Source organism: Nomascus leucogenys, chromosome 6 (assembly GCF_006542625.1).
Source record: "Nomascus leucogenys isolate Asia chromosome 6, Asia_NLE_v1, whole genome shotgun sequence".
NCBI lineage: Eukaryota > Metazoa > Chordata > Mammalia > Primates > Hylobatidae > Nomascus > Nomascus leucogenys.
Window position 1 is genome coordinate 67,834,529 of NC_044386.1, and position 23,252 is coordinate 67,857,780.

At 40.7% G+C, this 23,252-nt stretch overlaps 1 protein-coding gene across 4 annotated transcripts in view; it reads right to left on the bottom strand.

Annotated features, from left to right (window-relative positions):
* Positions 1–23,252, bottom strand: part of RYR3 (ryanodine receptor 3) — a 568,187-nt gene that overhangs the window by 328,877 nt on the left and 216,058 nt on the right. For all 4 annotated transcript variants that reach the window (XM_030814359.1, XM_030814360.1, XM_030814362.1 and 1 more), the window contains exons 4-6: positions 10,058–10,132; positions 7,378–7,456; positions 1,315–1,427 (exon numbers count right to left, since the gene is read on the bottom strand). In XM_030814359.1, the coding sequence (XP_030670219.1) occupies positions 1,315–1,427; positions 7,378–7,456; positions 10,058–10,132 (267 nt within the window). The remainder of the gene's footprint in view (positions 1–1,314; positions 1,428–7,377; positions 7,457–10,057; positions 10,133–23,252) is intronic.

The window sequence follows — 23,252 nt, forward strand, 5'->3', positions numbered from 1 at the left end:
ATCTTTTAAATCACCAGTCCAGTACCGACAGAAACAGCTCACCTAGAACTTTAAGGATTAAATTAAACAGCCTTACTGTCACCTGGTTCTTTCTATACAGCCTGTAGGAGATTTCTCCACCTGATCTAGAAGCAGCTTCAAAGTGGGACACTTTATTCTAGGGTGAGGAATTATTCAGCTACAGAGATGGCAGACGTGTTGACTTCATCCCCTCAGCTGGAGCTGATTCAACACAACTCCATAAAATGTCCATTCTTTGTAGGATAAGGTAACTCACAAATGAGAAAAATTACCCAACACTTGGCCTAGGCAAAGTAAAATCTGCCCACAGATTTCACTTCAGTTGACTCCGTGAGAAGCTTCTCTGACGTTTCTCTCATCTTCAGGCATCCCCACCCCCAGACAAGTGCCTGACACAAATGGTGCTTTTTATTACCCATCCCCAGCTGCAAAATCTCACCGGCAACTTCCACTCTCTGTGATACCTCATGCCCTGAAACATTGTACATTTTCTTTCTTTCTCCAACATAAACTTATTTTCCTATAGTCCATCCTTTCTTGTTCTTCCCTAAACAAGAGCTAAACAATGCAATAAATTCAGAATAATGGGAGTTAATGTGCAAATAGTGCTTGGAGCATTTTAACAGCTTGCTGGACACAGCACCATAATCTAAAAGAGTAACAGATTAGTTCCGGACACCATGATCACGTGGCAGGGGAGAGTATTTAATCATCCCTCAAGTACAGTTGACTATTGAACAACACGGGTTTGAACTGCACGGGTCCACGTATACATGGATTTTCTTCCACCTCTACTGCAAGATCAACCCCTCATTTTCCTTCTCTTCCTCCTGTTGAATGTGAAGATGACAAGGATGAAGATCTTTAGGATGATCCACTTCTACTTAACAGATAGTATATATACTTTCTCTTTCTTATGATTTCCTTAACATTTTCTTTTCTTTCTTACTTTATTGTAAGAATGCAATATATAATACATCTATCATATAAAATATGCTTTAAAAGGCTATTTACATTATCAGTAAGGTTTCCCATCAAAAGTAGGCTATTTCCCATCAAAATTAGGCTATTTCCTATCAAAAGTTAAAGTTTTTAGGAGTCGAAGGTTACACTTTAATTTTCTATTGTGCAGGGGGTTAGCATCCCTAACTCCTACATTGTTTAAGGGTCAACTCTGTATGTGTAAAAGCATCTTATTCTATCCAACCTGCTGTGGCTCAGTGCTTCACGGCCATCTATTCCTAAAGGAAAAATTTCTGAAAACAAAAGACTCTTGTATTATGAGGTACTTACAAGGTATCTTTCAGAGAACACGCTGACGAGGATGAGGTCATCACCAATTCGAACTTTCTCTCCTTCGGACCTCTGTTTGGAAGCAGGATGTATAGTCCACCAACAGGCTTCTCCTACATGAAGGCTCCTCGAGTTAGTCATTGCTTCACAGAAGCCAGTGTCCCTAATTTTGCCCCTTGTTCTCCTTCCTCCTAGGACAACCCTTCACGTGCACACAACAAGTGCATATTCCAGACCTCAACTTCTGTTGGTCTCTAACCCTTCCAGACAGCCCCCCATCTGCTCTTGACTATGTCTGTCATTTTCATTTTCCCTAGAAACAGAAAAACAGTGTTTGGAAAGGAGTATTGGAAGCCAGAAACTATAGAAGCATTTGAGTATTTTTAATGCAAATAGGAAAAATGCTTTCTATAGTCTTTCAAATTTCTGTTTTGAGAATTGACTCCAATCAAGAGCATCAAGAAAAAATAAATAAATAAGAATCTATGTCATTGGTCTACTGAACACTTACACACTTTCATCTTTGTCTCCCCCTTTCCTAACGGAATTTTTTTAAAGGCTTACATCTGCAAGGACTCAGACAATAAGTGAGAAATGGATAGCAAAGAAGATAAATTGACATTTTGAAAAAAGGAAAGCAGGTGGATGCTTTTAGCCAATAAAAAGTTAAAACTCAGGTCTCTGAGTAAGAAAATGGAGAAGAAACCATTAATAAAAAGCCAATTCCTGCTGCAGAATCCCAAGAAAGTCCCTGGAGTTGGAAGCACCAGCTACCTGAGAAGGCAGAAAATGGGTGGAAAATGGGACTGGTGGAAATCTTTAAAAGGACATTCAAATCCCTGATGCCTTTCCGTGCCCTGCACAGCCAGAAGACCTGTCCTCCTCCACCCTATAGAAGATTAGACGTTTAATCCACGGAAAAGCAAACTACCAAGGGTCTGGTTTTGGAAATACCATACATTGTCAAATAAAGAAGTAGAGTCTTGCTGAAAACAGAATTCAAACCTTATACCCTGATTAGTAAAACCCCAGCTCCTTTCCCTCCCTCCCTCCACCCAAATTTGAGGACCACTCTTTAGGGAAGCCAAACTAGCTAAGATAAAACATTCTGTGGTTTGAGGTCACCAGTGAAATGCTCAGGTCTCTGCCAGATGACCTAAAAGTGAGGCTTAACAGACGACAAGCCCCAGCCAGCTTCTAGTCAGCTTTTACTGCCTTGATCAGAACACGAATGAAGACCAAGGACCACTTGACAACTGAGGGTCTTTAACAGGAACTACAGAAACAAAGTGAAAAGAGAAGAAAGGGACTTGGAGAAAACAAAGATTATAGAGAACAAAAGAAAACTTAAAAGGTCTTATAATTAATAATCTCAGAGGACATTGATGAAACAGCTACATTAGTATCTATGAAGGACCCCTTCCAAGGAAAAGAAAAATACTCATTGATCTTGGAAAAAAAAAAAAGAAAAAGGTTGTAGGATAAAGCTGAAAAATTCTTCCAGAAGGAAGGAAGACAAAAAACAGATTAGAAATATCAAAAAACCAACCTAGAGGAATTCCAGAGAGCAAGAACTGAAAAAAACAGAGAGAGGAAATTAACAAAGAAATACTATTAAAGTTTTTTCAAAGCTGAAAAATGAGCTTTCCCAGATTGAAAGAACATACAGAGTCCCTAACACAGTAGAGATTAGAAACCCACTCTAAGGTGCATTCCTGTGAGATGTCAGAACAGAAAGAGGCCATGCCAAGACACATCGCTGTGGAATTTCAGACACCAAGGCACAAGAGACGCTCTTAGCTGCTTTCAGAAAATAAAAACAAGTCACGCACAAAGGATAAGAAATCAGAATGTGGACTTCTCAACAGTCAGACCATTGGCTAGAAGAAAGCCTTCAGGAGGCTGAGGAAAAAAATATTTCCAATATAGAATTACAGTAAAGTGTGTATGACTTGTGAAGCTGTAATTAGGAAATTTTCAGACGAAAATTTAATCCACATGCATCTTTTCTGTAAAAGTTACTAGATAATGTGTTCCACCACAGTGAGGTGGTAAACCAAGGCAGCAAAAAATAAGCAAACAAACAAACAAACAAAAAAACCAAAAAACAAAAACCAACCCTGTAAGATCTAATAAACATGGAATCTAGGGCAAGGCAACAGAAACTCCCTAGATGATGGCTGATGTTTCTAAGAAGATGAAACTGACAGAACAGATCATGCGAGCGAATCTAACCAGATTTTCAGTTCTATAGGAAAGTTTGAAAGTGAATACATGATTGGGTCACAAAAAAATTAAGCAAACAAATAAGGCAGTTATTAACTATTGGAAAACCCTAAAGTAATACAATAAATTACCTGGTCAGAATATATTATGTGGCTCATTTGCAAATAAAAGTTACAGTTATAGCAGTGGAAGTAAATATTGATTTGATAGTTAAATAAAATAGATGAAAATCTATTGGAAGGATGGGAAGAGTGGAAGAAAAGACAGGGAAGAGTGAAATAAAAGCAAAATTTTTATCAGGACATCCACAGTTAATGCATAATCTAGAAAGAATTTTAAAAAGAATTGTATTAATATGTATATTATAAACAAGTGGTAAACAATACTAAAAGAGCTGCAAGTAGATGCCTCAGAGAGGCAGGCATCCAAAGGAGGGAGGGCAGGAGACTGGTGTTTATAATAAGCTCAGGAGAACTATTCCTCTCTTTAATCTATGTGTGAGTATTACTTCAATTAAACTAAACATGACATGACAAAGAAGCTGAGCTCTACATTTGAAGGGGAAAATGTTGCATGCATCTTTAATGTTCTCTGAGGACCACCGAAGGGTGTCCAGGATGAAGGGGGTCCTGAAGAGGAACACACAGAAAGAGTATTTTGTTTCCCTGACCTCTCCCACACTCTGGAGCCAAGGATGGAGCTGTCCCTGAAGCAGTGGGGTGGGCCAGTCCACAGCCGTAAAATAGAAAATAACGCTTTTAGCGTGGGTGTGCGTTAAACATTTCTTTCCTCCTAAGTCTAAATTCTAAAGCTATGTCTAAATCCTAAAAACAAAACAATTAAACAACTTTAAAAGGAGACCAGAATAAGTAATTTTACCCAAAATCAAGGATAAAATGATCATCAATTCTGTGTTAAGTGTGAGAATGTACAATTCAATGTGTTGGGGAAAAATGCTAGAATTGTTCAAGAAACTGCCCCCACACTTTCTCCTCATATTCTCCTATAGTTTCAACTCCACTACTGGCCAGTTTACTTGTTTACAACTCTGAAGGGGTTTCTGAGCCAGAAGTGCATTCAAAGAACCAGCCAGACAGGAACAGGGTACCCTTCTGTGAGATTCCGTGTGAACCTCCTCCTGCAGTGAGGAGAATCTCCAGGTAATGCTGAACCTCTTCTGAGTTGGAGGTGCATCCTCCTTGTCCCTCACAAACACCAGCTAGCTTTCTTCAAGGAGAATATCACATGAGTTTGGGTGAGAGAGGCAAAACAAACCTAAGTTATTTTAGGCTCTAGGTTTTCATGAAGACCTAGTCAAGCCTTTTCTCCCTGTCTTCTGCCACAGGTAGCTTCTCATCAGCCAGCTCGAATTTGGGTTAGTTCTATGTGTTTGCCTAGTCTATCAACAGAATTCACACCTCGTCTGATTTTAGAAATTTTTAAAAACTGCTGAAAATAGTAATATTGCCTGCTGTTGTTTCCCTTTATTTTTATTTAAGGCTCCAACAATTAAAATAATTCTCTGAACACTTGACTAGAAAGTGGTGTTTCTCAATTTCTTTCCAATCTCAAAAAGTATAAAGTTATTTTACTGATATACATACAGTGACCATATTTGACTTTTCTGATCATATTCTTCAGGATTGACAGTTGGTCTATATTTAGAAAGAAGTGTATATTCAGAGTGTGGCACTTCACTCACTTTGTAATTTCCAGCAAGGTTGACAACACCTTAGAGGAAATTATATTTTAAGACTAACACTTTGGCTGAAAACAAAGAAACTTTAAACCAAATTCAAATCTAATCTTATTTTAGGAAAAAAACCATAATGGGCAAAGGCAGGGCCACTTTTTTGCTTGGTACAAAAACAGGAAGAGGAAGAGAAGAGCAAGAGGTTCCCTCAGGCACTCTCAGGACACCATTGTGCAAGACATGGAAACAGCAAGTACACATGGTTTGGATGCTGGATTTTTTTTCTAGATCTATAAAATTAGACAACCTGGATCCTTCCATTATGAACTGACCTAGCTTTAGAATAACAACATAGGCTCTTGTCTTTCTTTGGCTACCCAACATCGGAACCCTCTTCCTGTTTAAGGGAGAATGTCATATTATAGACTGTATTCAAATTAGACTTTTCCTGCAGTGTGCCGTAACCTGTTTTCTCTTCCTTGGTCTCTGTTCCTACCCAATTTTCAAGCCTGAGGCTCCAGATATAGTGCAGGCTCTACCCAACATCCTTCTAGTAAATTCTCATTCTTACTGAGTTAACCTGAATCAAGTTTTCTTGTTTGCAATAAAGAATCCTGTTTGGTACCTAGCCCAACCTCTAAGTGGAGCAGAAATTCCACATGTAATGCCCTTGATGGATAGTCAGATTGTTCATGAATATTTTTAGCCACAGGAAGCACCTGATATCCTAAGGCCAGCTGTTCTTCTGCTCATTAATTGCAGATGTTCCAAAGTAGTTTTCATAATTGACGTGAAATGTGCCTCTTTTCAACTCCTACCCACTGCTCTGTTGGTCTTTGGAAGAACCCCAGCAAGTCAGCATCTTGTTTGATGTTATAACTTTGAATATCTGTAGATTGTTATCTTAGTCCTCTGTTCTTTATTTTTGGTTTCCAGTGAGAACCTGTGTCATCCTGGTCAGCGTCTTCAGCACCCACCTCTTAACTGTCAATATTTTTGACTATAGTAAAAAAAAAAATAATAATCCATTGGTTCCCAAAGTATATGATGCATATCATTGGTGGGAGGCAATTAAATGACATTGACAAAAATAGTGAGAAATTTATTTTCATTTTTACCACTTTTATTTTTTTGAGACAAAGTCTCGCTCTTCTTCCCCAGGCTGGGGTGCAATGGTGCCATCTCGGCTCACTGCAACCTCCGCCTCTTGGGTTCAAGCGATTCTCCCACCTTGGCCTCCCAAGTAGCTGGGATTACAGGCACCTGCCACCACACCCAGCTAATTTTTGTATTTTTAGTAGAGACGGGGTTTCACCATGTCAGCCAGGTTAGTCTCGAACTCCTGACCTCAGGTCATCCACCCGCCTTGGCCTACTAAAATGCTGGGATTACAGGCGTAAGCCACCATGCCCAGCCCATTTTTACTACTCTTTTAAGCCTTCTGATGCTTTCAAATAAAGTTTTACATTTGGAACTAGTGCATCATTAACACGTTATAATATTTGTCAACATCTCTTCAATTACTTAACGACATGGTTTTCATTATTTTACTTTTATGGCAAGCAAAAACAGTTTATACTTACGGAATAAGTTTTGTCTATAAAATTTTAAGTACAAAAGTAATTAAATAAAATCATAAAGTAAATGATATTACAAAGGATACAGTGGAATGGCAAAATCATGATTATAGATGTCAATAACTAACATTTGGAAAACACTGCTTTAGACATAGCTTGTTCACTGCAGAACAAAATAGGACTACTCGGTTGATCTAGACACTATATTTCATTATTTAAGCCTTTATTACGATACCTTTATTTTCTGGCAGTCATTTAGTATCATTGGTTCTTATCACAAATGACTTATTCACTTACTTTCAATACCTAACGATGTTAAAGAATTGTTTTTCTTTGAGATTCTGGCTGACTGTGGTAAAAACATTATGTTCTCCTTCATTCTTAGTTTCCATGCTTCCATTACACATTCTTTCTCTAGTCCATTATTCTGCAATTCTTTTTCAGACCTATTTCTTAACCAGGTTGGTTTGGAATCGCAAATCAGTAATGCATTCAGGGTCCCTCTCTAAAGCCTTTAGCTCAAGACCCCCACTGAGCTCAAGAGATCTGGGAATGTTGTCGACTCACCTGTGGCATGTTCCCGTAGACCTACATCAAAGGCAAGTTTGTCTGTCTGGGATCTTGATGTAGTCAAGCATGTTAGATACTGTGAAAGAAGAGCAAATACTAGTGAAGTCACACTCTTGCATTGGGTCTTGGTATCTTACCACTAGTTAGCTTCCAGTTAAGTTCAACAATGAGCTACTGTGAAGATAGCTCTATTTATCTTGCTCATTGGAAAGTTAATTGGTACATGCCTTAACACAATACTTTCATTTTTAATTATTATTATTATTTTTAGAGTCGGGGTCTCATTCTGTTGCCCAGGCTGGAATGCAGTGGCACAATCCTAGCTCACTGCAGCCTCAAATTCCTGGGCTCAAGCAATCTTCCCACCTCAGCCTCCCAAGTAGCCAGGACTACAGGTGTGTGCCACCACGCCCAGCTAATTAAAAAAAATTTTGTGGAGATGTGGTCTAGCTATGTTTCCCAGGCTGGTCTTGAACTCCTGGCTTCAAGTGATCCTCCTGCCTTGGCCTCCCAAAGTGTTGAGATTACACGTGTGAACCACCCTATGCCCAGCTGAAAATACTTTTACAATACACTTAAAACCTCAAAGATGCTCTTATCTGATGACTCAGTAGTTTAATGTATAGAACTATATGTTATAGAAATGAGTTAGAAATATTAAAGATGCCTTAAAGATGTTGAGAAACTTTTTAATTAGGAACAATACAAATGAAACATAAATGACCAACAATAATAATAAAGCTAGATAACCTCTGATACTTCCATTTTATATAATATTATGTTATTGAGTATTTATCGAGAATGTGTAATAGCCTGGAACATTGTTTAGAATACATGAAGCTAAAAAGTAATATATAAAATAGTACATTTATAAGTTAACCTGTACTCAACAATTTAAATGTGTAGCAACCAGACTAAAAGGAATTACATGAAAATGAAACAGAAATTGATTTTGGATAGTGTGGAGGGACATGGATGACCTTCCCACTTCTATTTTTGGTTTTTCAAATTTTCTATGAGTTTTAAAACTTCTCAAAATAATGGTTCTTTTTCTTATTATAAAGATACATGGGCAGGTAAAACTTACAAATGATTGTTAAACTAACTTAATAAAGCATCCCACGGCCTCCTTCACTGATGGGCATAGGATTAGACTGAGAGGCAGGTAAGCTCTTGGGATGTGCTTTCTAAGCCACAGTCCTAGGTCTCTGCAAGAGGAAGACGGAAAACCATTGCAATGTAGAAAGTCGTATCTTACAGGCTTTATTCCCAGAACTGTACTTAAAAGGAGCTAGCCAGTAGAGAGTATATGTTCACTGTGAGTAGAACTGTTTTTTAGGAGGGGTAAACTTAATGTAAATAATGCAAGTCTTTGTGTCACTGCCATGATATTAGCTTGTTTTTGAAGTCATAAGAAGTATGCTTTTGAAGTTCTGCTTATTACATTTAGGTAAAGAGAAGTGTTGGGAGTTTTATTTACCCTATAGATAAAGACCAGATTCTGAAAGATAGCATCACCTTCTCAATTCCAGATATTATCAGGGTTCAAAGTTTCCCTACTCTCAAAAACGTCTCCATCTCCTACTTGGATACACTTCCGTTTGGACATTTTTGTTTTTCGTCTTTTGCCATGAAGGACTACAGCAGACGCATGTTCAGGCTGAAAAGGTCAGCTTCTTACCAGTGCTCAGAAAAAAAAAACACATGCTGCAGCAAATGAATTATTTAACAGGCAGCTGTTGCTCCCGTTGTCAGTTTGATAGTTCAAGCCTTGAGATGAACTTTGCATCATGCTGCTGGTATAAATGTGTGGAAATAGTCTTGAATTAATGTATCGGTTTTCCACTAGGGCTAGAGGAAAATGACAAGCCTTCCTGATACTGAAAGAAAGTGAGGATGATACACTATCGGAGTGGCATATGGTTGACTGAGTAATAATATTCTCCTTAATACTCCCTGCAAAACTACAATATCTGCCTTTTAAAATATTGAAAATTATAATTCTTTCGTAAATTATAAATAAATTATATTTATTTAAAATGTAGCATTTTTTTTCAAGTTACATTGAGGCATCATCCTTCTGTCAATTCTGGTTCTAGATCCCTGATTAGTAATAGCCATGCAGCTTTCTGTGACTACCTTGCCTCCTGTCTTCCTCCTGTCTCTGGATTAGCATCACACCTGCAAGTTCTTCCAGGACTGGAAACAGTGAGTACCATCCTATTTCTCTTAGCTAGGTAAAGGAAGAGAACTGTCACAAAATTTCCATTTGATTGGTTTTTCCTCTATGCTGGTTATCCTTGTATACTAAAGAGATCTGTTACTCCATAAGCCATTTGATCATTTGTCAATTCATCAAATATTTATTGAGCATCTAGTATATCAAAGCACTATATTTGGTGGGGTTATAGGTTTAGCAAAATAAAAAAGAAACACGGCCCTCTTCCTCATGGAGTTGGAGGTGGGGTATCAGACATTGAGGAAACAAAAAACATAATTGCAATTATTGCAAATTGAGGTAGGTCAAATGAAGGAAATGCCAAGAGGATAATGTGCTAAAATTAGTTATGTTCCAATTGTTCCTGCTGTTAGGTTGTTATTGCTGGCTTCTTGTACTTCCCCCTCTTCAGTTTTTCCTCCTCCTTGAATGATCAAAGTGGGTACCACAGCTGCTTACCATTCCGCTGAAAGAGTGCCTCAGGAGAACTGCATGGCCGTATAACAGGGTCCTGTGGCCACCTCCTTGTGCTGCCTGTGGGAATGAGGAAGAATAAGGTCAGCACATGCCAGTTGTGGCTTCTCTGGGAGCCAAGCAGCACAATAATTCTGAGAGACAGACTACCAGGAAAAGACCCATTGCAAAGCTCCTAAGGAATTCATTCCAGAAGCAAGTGGCTGGTCTACGGGCAGAAAGAGACGTGTGACCACAGCCATGCAACATCCTTGGGAGAGGGTGTGTGGGGCCAAATCTATTCCCAGAAATGGCCTCTGCCCAGGATCAGCAGAAACCCAGAGCTGTTCTACCAGAGAAGCATGTAAATGACATAGGTACTGCTTACCTTCCTTTGAAACTTCTCAGAAGCGTTCAGAGCGAGAGAGAGAAACAGATGTGATGTAGCCATAGCCTAGCAACACAAAGGCAGCGTGGCAGGCGGCACATGGTCACATTCTGTGCCATGCAGTCTTTTCCCTTCAAGGCACTTATGCCTTCTGCCCACTCCCTTAAATGGGTCCTTTATACACAGATCTCACCAACGAGAGATGGCTCTGAAATCCAGGACTTTAAAAGGGTAACCAGTTATGCAGAAATAGATCCTTCAGTTGACAGACCATCTAGGTGTCTTCTCTGCCTCACCAGGCAACTCCCACTTTGGCTATTTGCTCAATGGCTGCCCAAACAGCGGGAGAGGGTGACATGAGAGGGAGAGATGGCCCAACATAAAGCCACTGGTGTCTGTTTCTTATTCTTTCCCTGAATCTGATTCCCACGTCACCATGCTGAACTGAATAGTACATGATAGGAGACAAAACTGTAATTTATTATAGTTAGAGGTGAGTAGGTCGCATGGAAAATGGAAATCTACAGAAAATTCTAGGATGTTTTGGCATCAACATTTCCAACCTCTCACCTAAGTATCTCTTTATCATGCTAACCAGCAATAAAGTTTTTGATCATGCACTCCTTTTTGGAGAAAATATTTGAGCATAAGCCCTCCCCTCCCCAAACATGCACAGAAAGAGAATCCAAAGCTTGAGGTAAAAATTATGAAGATAATTCTAGCATTTTTCTTCAAGGACACCTTTTATGCAGTCCATTTTATTCAGAGCTACAGACTGGCAGCCCAAGGACTGGTTTGAGGCTCTGCCCCTCTCCCGTGTCCACCTGCAACCACACCAATTAGCAATGCGGAGGAAGGGGAATCAGGTAGTGTGGAGGACAAAGCCTGGGGTAAATTTTATTTCAGTTCTATTTGGATTAATAGATTCACTCTGTCAAAGAGATGGTTTTTCATGTCACATAATGAGCCTAAAGAAGAGAAGAAAGATAAACGTGGTATCATGTTCCAAAAAAGCCAGTAACTAAATATAAATGCGACTGCGCTTTTTCCCACAGCTATAGAGATTATTTAAGTGTTCTCCAGGCTTTAATACTGTGTGGAATTACAATGCTCTTCACAATATTTTAAAATTTCTTGAAATCATTTGCACTAACTTTAGTTTCTGTATTTATAAATGTGTCAACAGCTTATGTTAAAATTAGACATACCAAATAATTGTCACATCTTGTCAATCTAACAAAAATTGATCTTACCCACTTGTATTATTACAAGTTAATGGATGGCTCCTGATGGCTTACACTTGGGTGTGTCCTCCCAAAACAGTCCTACATCTCAAACGGATCCACTGACCAGCTTATACTTCCTACCTTTCTCCAACTCTTCTTTGTCCCTACCAACTCTGTAATCATAAGAAGAATTAAGAGTCACTGATCTCCAAAAGCTGAGTCGGGGGGGTGGGGGTCATGTTTTGAGAACCACTGCTTTCAGGGAACAAGCAAGCCTCAAGTGCTGGAATGGCAGAAGTGGTTTTCCTATAGAGCTTTTGATAATTATCATCATGGTGATTACTACCATTGGGCACACACTACTGAGGTTCACAGGGATTAAGTAGCTTGCTCAAAGTCATATAAGTTCCAAGTTCACGGTCAGGATTTAACAAAAGTGAGGACACTTAACTATGTGCTATACTGTCTCCTTTTCTGAAGTTTGATGATGGGGGATGAGATTTGTGTATAAAAATGATGTTACAAATGGAAACACCTATTAAAATAGGCGAAGGCAGAGAGTATTGAAATAGACTAGGAGGATAAAGAGGTATCACGCAATGACCTTGTTGTAAAAGTAGACCACAACATTCTGGTAGGACTGTTGACACACCTCCATAGTAAGAGAGAGGAGCACATGTGGGCAAAGGCCTGGAAGTGGAAAGAATAAAGCACATATGCGGACTTGCAGACCATTCACTGGTTTGTGGTGGGGTGGATGAACAGGAGTGAAAGGACATGACACAGGATGTAGGTAAGGGGTGGACAGATTATGGAGGGCTCAGACTGACTGGCTCAGTGGATGGACTTTGTTCCACAGCTAACAGAATACTGGAGTAGATTTTTGAAAGGACAGTGTCACAATCAAAGTTGTACCTTAGAAAGGAAACCCTGACTGCAAAATGGTGGAAGAAATGGGATGATCAAGCTACAGAGGTAGAAAAAAATAATTGTCTCATTCTGTTTCCATGACAGCATTACGAAGGGTGAGCAGACCAGAAATCTTGGTGTCGGTGTCATCTTTCACTCCTTTCTTCTTCTCATAACCCCCCATTAGTTCAAAGCATCTTTTGGTGCCATCCCATCTCCAAAATATACTCTGTATCCCACTACTCAGCACCTTGCACCTGCCAGTCTAGTCCATTCTATTGCCACCAGGTCTCATCAGGGTTTTGCTAATGACCGACCTTCCAACTGTGCTCCCTGCTCTGCCCTTCCTCCTTCTAGTCATGGCAGCCAGAGACATCCTTTAAAAACTGTCAATCACATCATGTTACTTTCTTGCTCAAAAACGCCCAATGGCTTCCAACCATACTTAAAATACAAGTACAAAGTCCTCACTGTGGCCTCTAAGGCCATGTATCAGGCAACTTTTTTCGGTAAAAGGGCAGATAGCAAATATTTTAGGCTTTGTGGGCCAAATATGATACTGTCCTTTTTTTTTTTCTTTTTTTGAGACAGAATTGTGTCCCTCTGTTACCCAAGGCTGGTGTGCAGTGGTGCAATCTCAGCTCACTGCAACCTCTGCTTCCCAGGTTCAAGCAATTCTCCTGCCTCAGCCTCCCTCCCGAGTAGTTGAGATTACTGGTGTGCACTACCACACCCAGCAAATTTTTGTATTTTTGGCAGAGATGGGGTTTTCCCATGTTGGCCAGGCTGTCTCGAACTCCTGACCTCAAGTGATCCACCCACCTCGGCCTCCCAAAGTGCTGGGATTATAGGAGTGAGCCAGCATGCCCAGCCTTAATGTATTTTTTTTTTAAAAGAATTTGCCCTTTAAAAAACGTATTAAAAACATTCTTCTAAAAATTTAAAACCTCCCTTACCTAAAGGGTTGTACATAAACAGGCCATAGTCTGGATTTGGCCTGTTGGCTGTAGTTTGCAAATCACTGCCTTGTACGACCTGGTTCCCTCATACCTCTCTAACTTCACCTGCCAGCAGCATGCTCTCCATCACATCCTCTGCTCCAATCATACTGGTTTTCCTCTGTTTTTCAGACATGCATGCTCCCACCACAAAGCTTCTGCACATGCGTTTCCCTCTGCCTGAAATGCTCTTCCAATATTCTCATGGTTAACTTCCACTCTTTATTCAGTTCTGTGCTCAAACATCTTATGAGAGAAGTCTTCCTCTGGTCAACTCTTCTAAAAGAACAATCACCCTTACTCTGTCACATTTTCTGCTTTATTATCTCTTGTGGTATTATTTTTAATATGAATTTATTCTCTCTCCCCCTAGAATATAAGCTCCATGATCATGTTGTATCTTCTGCCGTGCCCACGTCAGTGCCTGGCACCATAGAAGGCATGCATTAAATATTTACTGAATGAGTAAGTAATTAGGGGAGATGGTGCTTTGGTTTCATTTCACAGATGGAAAAAAAAAAGGCATAGAGAATTTAATAAACATTCCCATGATGAGCTCGTCAGCAACGTGTTTGGATTTGAACTTAGGTCTAACTACAAATTCTACTCTTTTCACTGTTTGATACTAATTCTGGAATAACATTCCAGGAAAGGTGTGATATGCTACATAGAAGATTGTGTGGGTCTGCTCACGAAGGAGGTCCAGACCTCAAGACTGGGAAGCTTTATCAGGATGGCAGTCCTGTCCCTGCCACGAGTGACCTTGGCTATTACCAATGGCAGAAGGAAAATATTTGGTTCCATCTCACAGGATGGGAGTGGATCAGGGAAATGCTGGTAAAAGGCCCTGATGCCATGTCCAGAGGAAAAATGTTCCACTAGCTCATTAACTCAATCCTCTTGCCCATAATTTCAGAATTAATTTCCGTGACTGACGTTTCTTCTAGTAGTTCCCAGAGGATATTGCTTCCCAGTCAGATAAACCAGATATGGCAACTAAGGAGGGGAGGGGAGGGGACTATGCTTCTATCCAGCCACATACAAACCTTTCAATATTGTTAGAGCTCCAAACCAACTTCCTTTAACATCTTGAACCCTAAATTCCACTTTGGGAGTCCCAGGCAATAAGAAATATTCCAAGGCCTCAGGAAGGCTCCTTGCTGAGTTTGTTTGGAAGGTCATATTCCTAGGAGGTCTTGTAGGGGATGAAGTCATTTTCCAAACATGGATGTGCACTTTAATTTTCTCTTCCTTTCACACCTCACTTCAGTTCCCCTCTTTTAGGCTAAGAAGAAAGAAGTCTTTCTGGAAGCTCACAGAACAATATTTCCTGAACAGGCTGGACCCCTTTCACATTGCCTGGGAGGTTTGCATTTCCTTTGAAACACGTGACAACTAAATAGTAATGATGCCTTATAAGTAGAAAACAATAATACTTAACAGTAGAAATAAACAAAAGCAAGTCACTCAGTATATTCAGCTAGAAAGCATAAAGAAAGATTCTACTCATGATTTCCACAAAATGTTAAATTTTTAGAAATCTGCTTAGGTGAATGCAACCTTTAAAATCAAACTACAAAACCTTATTGTATGAAATAAGATTTGATTTGATGAAACGGAAAGGTGTACTTTGTTACAGGATGAGAACATTAATATTTGTAACTGCTTATTCCCCTAAATGTAACTTACAGATTTAATACAGTTTTAATTACAATTCCAATGGGATATTTTGCAATTTCACAAATTGCTGCAAAACTAATCTGGTAATATAAACAGTAAGGATTTTTTTATTCTGCAAAGAACCAAGGTTTTAGTAAATGTTATGAAGCCAAGTTCATTAATTCACTCTGATACTCTCATTCAAAGAGAAAAATGTGGCACAATACAGACAGTCCATAAACAGGTCTGACTATATGAAAGTGTAGCATATGACAAAGCAGATTTCAGTATAACAGGAGAAAGGCAGGGTTATTAAGCACAAGTCTCTGTGAGATGCGGATGGCAAATCAGAAAAGCTTTCAGTAAGATCCACAGGAAACATAAAAAGATAAGTTACAGAAGGATAACATAATTAAATATTTCATTTTAAAATTAAATTCTAAAACAACTAGCATGCAACGGAAGAGTCCACATTCTTCACAGACCTAATACTTATCCATGCTTTGATGCATCAGATATACTCAAAGGAAACAGAAGACAGATATGATTGTACCAAAATTACTGAAATTCAGAACAATGGAAACACCAACATTTAATAGACTACAGAAAGACTTTGTAACACTATGACAAAAGGGTTACTATCTCATTGAAATGTAGGGGAAAAAAACAGCCTCACAGAAGTCGGCAAAGAATATGAATAAATGACGCATATTAGAAGAACATTCAAACATATGGAAGAGATTCTTTTCTAGTAATGAAAGGAATGACACTTAAAGCAACTTTGATATATCATTTTACATCTGCAAAATTTGCAAAAGTGGGAAAAAAAAAACTTAATGCTGTCAGAGTTGCAATTTAGCTGATGAGATTCCAGGCAAGGTGGTATGGAATACAACCCTTTTGCAAAGCAATATGGAAGTGTATGAAAAGGGCCATAAAGTCTATAACTTTTTCTGTAGTGATTCTACTTCTGGGGGCAATTCAAGACAAGCAAAGAAAAGTGTGCACCCAGCTGTGATAAGAGCATTATAATAGGTGCAACAAAACAAAAAACCTGGAAAGAACCTAACTATCCCAAAGAAAAATATTATCTAGTAAATTATGAGGCTTCTTGAGGATGTTCTACGCTTTACCTGTTGAAGAAGGCAGTTATAGAGGTTATGTGGAAACACAGAAAAACGTTTATGATATGCAACCGTGGGAAAAGCAGAAAACAAAATACCTTCAAGTATTATATATAGGCAAGAATAAGGAAACCTATGAAAATCAAATAGCCATTTGGCTGGTTGCCGAACCACTGAATTTTTCCTATTCTAAATTTTCTTTAACACTATTACTATATCATCATTTTGGGGGAAAGTATAGTGTGTGTGTGGGGGGGGGTGGTGCAACAACATGGTACATGTGTTTAATAAAATTGAGCATTTTAAAAGTATTTTGTCTATTCCCTGTACCCTTCAGTTGCTTGTGGGTACAATTACTTTGCCAGGATCCTCAGGAAACGACTTTACCTACCTGAAAGGCAGATGGGGACACATATCTAGCATCATTGCTTTTAAGACACTGACTCCAGAGTCTTTCTTTACCCTTGGTGTTACACGGAAACGCTAGAGAGGCAGCCTTTATTGACGATACCTGACTCCCTTCCCCATAGCTCCCTCAGGCTCAGCTCCAGACTCCATAGCAAACATCTCCTGCTGCAGGGATTCGTTGCAGTTGGGTCCCAAACCCAGTGGCTCCTCTGACTGTCCCTTGGGGACTCTTCACTTTAAATCCCGTTCTTGTTTTGGGGGAGTTGGTGCATTCCCTGCTTCTCAAGGCTGCCTCAAGCAGCTGTGAGATTCTAGGTCTACCCTGCCCTACTGCTTTAGGCTAGCGGATCACTCCCTTCTGGCCAAACTCCAAAGATCCTACTCAAGCAAACTGCCCTTCCAGGAGGGGTGGACAGATAGTGTGTCCGGAATTGATTCCTTCTGGTGGGTTCCTGGTCTCGCTGACTTCGAGAATGAAGCTGCGGGCCTTGCGGTGAGTGCTACAGCTCTTGAAGGTGGGGTGTCGGGAATTTGCTCCTTCCCGTGGGTTCGTGGTCTGGCTGACTTCAGTAATGAAGCTGCAGACCCTCGCGATGTTACAGCTCATAAAGGTAGTGTGGACCTGGACCCAAAGAGTGAGCAGCAGCAAGATTTACCGTGAAAAGCGAAAGACCAAAGCTTCCACTCCGTGGAAGGGGACACCAGCAGGTTGCCGCTGCTGGCTCGGGTGGCCAGCTTTTATTCCCTTATTTGGCCCTGCCCACATCCTGCTGATAGGTCCATTTTACAGAGTGCTGATTGGCACGTTTTTACAGTGCTGATTGGTGCGTTTACAATCCTTTAGCTAGACACAGAGCGCTGATTGGTGCATTTACAATCCTTTAGACAGACACAAAATTTCTCCAAGTCCCTACCTGACCCAGAAGCCCAGCTGGCTTCACCTCTCAATAGGGCTAGACAACACCTCTCCAGCTCAAATGACACCAAAGGAACTGATGGGGCATTTTCCAAACAGGCCTTGAGTTGTAAACATCTGGTAACAGGGATTTTTTTTTCTCCTTTAATGATATTAATAGTTAATGAAGGATTTTGTGGTAGTAGACTGGAAATTACAAAGTACAGCCCAGGGGTGGGAGGGACACGTGCACAGATGAGTATGGCTTGTGATGAGGGATGAGGAGTCACAGCCAGAGAATGAGACAACAGGAGCTCGCTAAGTACATGTAGCCATCCTAACTCCCTGAAACTGGTGTGAAACCCCAAAGAGCCCAGTGTGGGACACTTAACTTGTTTCTTCACCACCTTTTTTGGATCAGATACTTCAATCCTCAACTGGCTAATTGCCAAATGCTGCTTCTCCTGAGCTGAACAAAGATTCTATCTACCTCCTGTGGCTCTCAACCTTGGAGTATAAAGCACTATACAGTATAAGGTATTGTTCTTTTGACACCTTGATTTTCAACTCATAATGGGGTGATTAATATGAATCTAAAGCCAAGAGTCAGAGGTGCCTGAGCCATTGGCTTCAGGGAACTTTGTGAAGAGGTTTTCCCCCCCTAAGAAATCTTCCAAGTCGGCCTGGACTAACTCAGCCAGAGCAGTACAGGTCCTTCACAGAAACATGCTTGAAAGGGGGCGACACCCCTGGCATCTTTCATGGGCATCTTGAGAGAAAAGTGAAAACTGAAACTGTGAAACAGAATTTTTTTTGTTTTTGAGATGGAGTCTTGCTCTCTTGCCCAGGCTGGAGTGCAGTGGCGCAATCCCGGCTCACTGCAGCCTCTGCCCACCGGGTTCCAGTGATTCTCCTGCGTCAGCCTCCTGGGTAGCTAGGAATACATGCTCACGCCACCACACCTGGCTAGTTTTTGTATTTTTTTTTTTTTTTTTTTTTAAGTAGAGATGGGGTTTTGCCATATTGGCTAGGCTGGTCTCGAACTCATGACCTCAGGTGATCTGCCTGCCTCGGCCTCCCAAAGTGCTGGGATTACAGGCACGAGCCACCGCATCTGGCCGTCAAATAGAATCTTAATGAAGTTCAGAAAACAGGAGGAAGGCACAGCATCTGATAGCACTACTTCCCCCAAATTCAGTGATCATGGCAGTCTTACTTGGTCAGATAGCAGTTGCCTTACTAAAAAGACAGGACCAAATGTCAAAGGCTACAATGCACAATAGGACAGCCCCTACCCCAGAAAAGAAAGTTGGCTGCATCTGGTGGCAGAAGGACCTATGGCAGTCACTCTGTCTGCTGCTGTGCTCTTGCGGAGTGACCTTGACTCCAGGGAGCCCCACCTTCGACACCCACGGTACTGCCTTCTTCCTATCTCCTCATATCACGGGACAAAAGAGAAAAACACTTGAAAAGCAGTGCACAGACAGGCACTCCTTTGATTTTTTAAGTACATAAACTTTGCCACTAAGCAAGGAAAACAGGCAAAATCAAACAATCCATCCCCCTCCGCCCACGACTGAATGTCAAACTTACCATTCCCATGGTTTTTAATTTACTGAATCCAGCTAACCCTCTCTCGGAAGTGCCTAGAATTATTTTTCCTGTATGAGAAGGTGGTGCAATCTCCTTTTTGTTCATGTCATTAGTTTCACAGCCACATGGAAGGATTTCAGAACAAAAGGATGAAAGGCCAGAGCCTAATTTGAGAAGGTGTAAATTCTCAGTCACAGGCATCATTTGCAGCAAGAACCTGTACCCCAGTAAAGCAGTCTCTTCCAGGAAAACACCAACTTAGATTCTGCTTTGCACAAGTTTGGCACATGGAATTGGTATAATCTGCGAGATGGCTCAGATGGGTTGGAGACTGCAAACGAGGTGCTATGGTGACCTAGAGTTGATTCTTTCCTGTGGGCACCTAAAGCCGTACGAAGATCCCCTGGATGGTGCAGACTTAAACTCCAAATGTGCAACTGAAGACAACTGGGGAACCTCCTGCCTTCCAAGACTTTAAAAGTAAGAGCCTTTGCCCTATGAGAATCCATGTAGATTTCTGCAACCATTTTCCTCCCCTTTTGTCCCAATCCACAATGGTTGGGGAACAAATTAAATGACTGAGTTTCCCACTAGTCCTGATACTTTTCAAACACTGCTTCTCAAACAGACGGATGAGCATTTTCCATTGAGGGGGAAAAGGTGGTCACTGGGATGCCTCCAAATTGGGCAGGGTCATCCTGGATACATCTGTGCTTTTCTTTGAACGCAGATGCCATGGAGTGAACAGCGAGCCAAAATGGCAGCCCTAACACATGTTTCTTATTATGGTGTCTTTTAAAAGAGCAAATCACCAGATATTTGTCAGCGTATTAGTGACATTTAGATTGATGACAAGTATACTTGGAAAGAGGTGAGGCAATTTTTTTTTCTCTGAATTATTCCCCCCACCTTCTCCTGTAGCTAATAGATTAAGAATCTGATGTTGCCAAATTTATTCTTTGCATAAAAGGAGCCTGTCAGCCAAATTTGTTTTCTAGTCACTGCTCTGGTTTCTGTTTGAACCACCCATACTCCTCCTCCTCATCAGGCTTCAGATGAAACAGTGGATCAGTGACCACGAAGGGTCAATACTAAGAGCTCTGCCCAATTATTTCCATTCACCAAATGTAGCATAATGAAGATTTCCAACAAAGAGTCTAACATTCAAAAGGTCCGATTACCTTGACATGAAAATTTGAACACTGTTTCTAATCTACTGTTTCTCTATAAAAAACTCACTGTTCATCCTGAGGATTTACAGATAACAAAATAGGAGTAAGTTTTTTTATCATAAAACCCTGCTGACTGCTACTGTGTGTAACACCTTTACCCACACAAGCTATAAAGCAGAAGGTCAACTGGATTCTATTTGGTTATCTGATCCTCCTCCCTCTTTCCTGCACTTCTTCAACTTACATGGGTTTTTTTTTCCCCTTGGATGTCCTGCAACAACCAACCTTTATTTTTTTAAATCTCTCTATCTTTGTTGTACTGGTCTCAACTATGATTTTGCTAGATGGAGATCGATTCATCCTGTTCTCTCTATATCCACATAATGAGCATGGGGCCAAGTTTATATTACCAAGCAAAACAAACAGCGATCTTGCTTTTTTCTTGGAGTATATGAAGTGGCCTTGGGCAGAGAGGCTGATTCTCCAGGGTCCTGTGTATGTGGGCCTGAGGGTAGACAGAACAGACGCTCCTAATACTTAGTACCTGTCCACAGACCAGGTGCTGTTCTGAAGGCAATGACATCATTCTTCTGAACCTCTCATGATTTCATTCTAGAAAAGTGGCCCTCAATCCCAGCTACAGACAGGAATAACTAGTGGAGATTTAAAAATGCATACAAAAGAAGAAAAAAAACAACATAAAAGCTGGGTCATTTTCATAAGATTGCGATTTGGTGGACCCACGGTGAGGTCTGAGCTCCCAGGTAATTCAAATGCAGTCAGGCTTGACAGTCACCCTTCTGGGACTTAGCCACATAGGACCCTTCGTGTATGATACATGCAGTCGGCAAGCACTTCTGTGTTCTCAGCATCATCCTTTTGGACCAGTGATTGACTTTCCTTTTAATATTTTTCCAGAACCCCAAAGAAGCAAAGAACAAACATGATTGCTTGCCTTTGCTAACTTTAGGAGTAATGTTTGACTCTCTCTGCTTCTGTCTCAGCTCTGCTTCTATATATATGATAGATAGAAAGACAGAAATCCCTACTACGAAATCTATGTGTGGTGAAGACTCTAGACAAGCTTCTCAGAAGAGGAGTTTCAGGCCCACCATGGTCAACCCCAGATCCACCTGTCTTCACCACATCAAAGGTCAGCTGGACACTTCCTGAACTGCCTCCCATGCATCCTAGACCTCCCTCCCCACCGGTGTGGACGCTGCAGGGCCTGGGAAGAGATGCAGTTAATGGCAAAGCACAAAGCAGGCTGGGGAAAGGGACTTGCACTATTGCTTCCCTTACTACTTGGTCACCTCCTTCTGGAATTAGTCACTTCTGATCTTATGTTCTCACTCTGGTTTCTGTGCTTTGCAGACCCCCGGAACTTAAGGGTATGCCTCAGCATTCATTCTGCATTCTTAGTATAGCATTCTACATTTCTCTCTGTATCTGCAGGGCTAGTGTGTCTCAGAGTTGTTTTGAGTTCTCTAACGCTTGGACAGTGCTTTCGCATGGCTGCTTTCCAAAGCCCACCTTTCACAGGCTGGCTTAGGTCCAAGCATTCTTCTCATCCACTAGCTCTTCTGTCAACTGGAAAAAATAAAAGTTAAATAAAAAAGCTCCTTTGCTGATCTATGAATGGAAGCTGGGACCCGGACAGAGTGAGCACCATTTCTCCCATTGTGCGGTGAGCAAATTTATCACACTGACAATGGGAGGATAACCTACTGGGGCTGACAGTAAAACCTGACTTCCCTTGAGCTGCAAGACACTGTGGCAGGCTTTGCAGCAAAGAAAGAAGGCATATTAAAAGTAGCACCTGCAGAGCTCCTGTGAGAGGAGGAGGAGCGGCCAGCTCAAAAACACCAAGTATGGTTCACAATTTGAAAAAAACAACTCCACAAAATTAATAAAATTAGTATCAGTTGTGTTGATGTTTGCCTCCTCCAATGAAGAAAAAAAATAACAATTCAATCAATTTGCAGCAAGTTTGGTGGTTACCATTAATGTAATGTGACAACTTGGCACTGAAAAGAATGTTGCTGCTGATTTCTGCTCTTTCCACTGAGACAGACCACTGCTGACTGGGAATGATCTTCAGAAGCCTGAAGAAGGAAGCATGTTATCTAAGAGAAGCAGTTTGTGATGGCCCACAGTGAGAGGAAGTGCCAAAGAAACAGACAGATTAACTGACTGACTTGAGCCAAGGCAGGCTATATAAATCACTGGAAACCCTATCACTGTCCAGTCACCAATATGTATCCACAGCTGTTTACGCAGCTTGAAGAATCAAAAGATGATTTAGAAACCCTAGAAAATTTTGCCGTGAAACCAGAGAATGGAAAGGACATACAGCAGGTGTTCCATTAAGTGCCATGTTCCTCATAAAAATAATAAAGTCTCACTCTATTATTAAATCATGCTGTCATCAAGGTGATTTAACCTCTCTTCTGGTATCATACTAATATCTCCTCCAATCTCAGGCCAATTGGGCTTGGCCTGTGATGGGTCATAGTGGGGGTAATAAAATATCCCTAGAGCCAGAGTTTGATCTTTAATATTCTCTATGAAACAGAACCACAGATATTAAAGAGTTATACAATGTCATGTCCTGGGGTAGAAAAATTCAGATGAGCCTGGGCCACCCTTGTTGCTGCAAGAAAGCAGGGGTTTGCTCAAAGATATCAGCCATGACGCTGCACAGGTTAACATGCATTCCCTTGGACCAAGCAAGGAGGATCTCAGTATTCAAGAGAAAATGACAACTGCATTTTGGAACATGCTGGGTATTTTAAAGAGAAGTGAATTCAAGATGATACTAAAACAGGA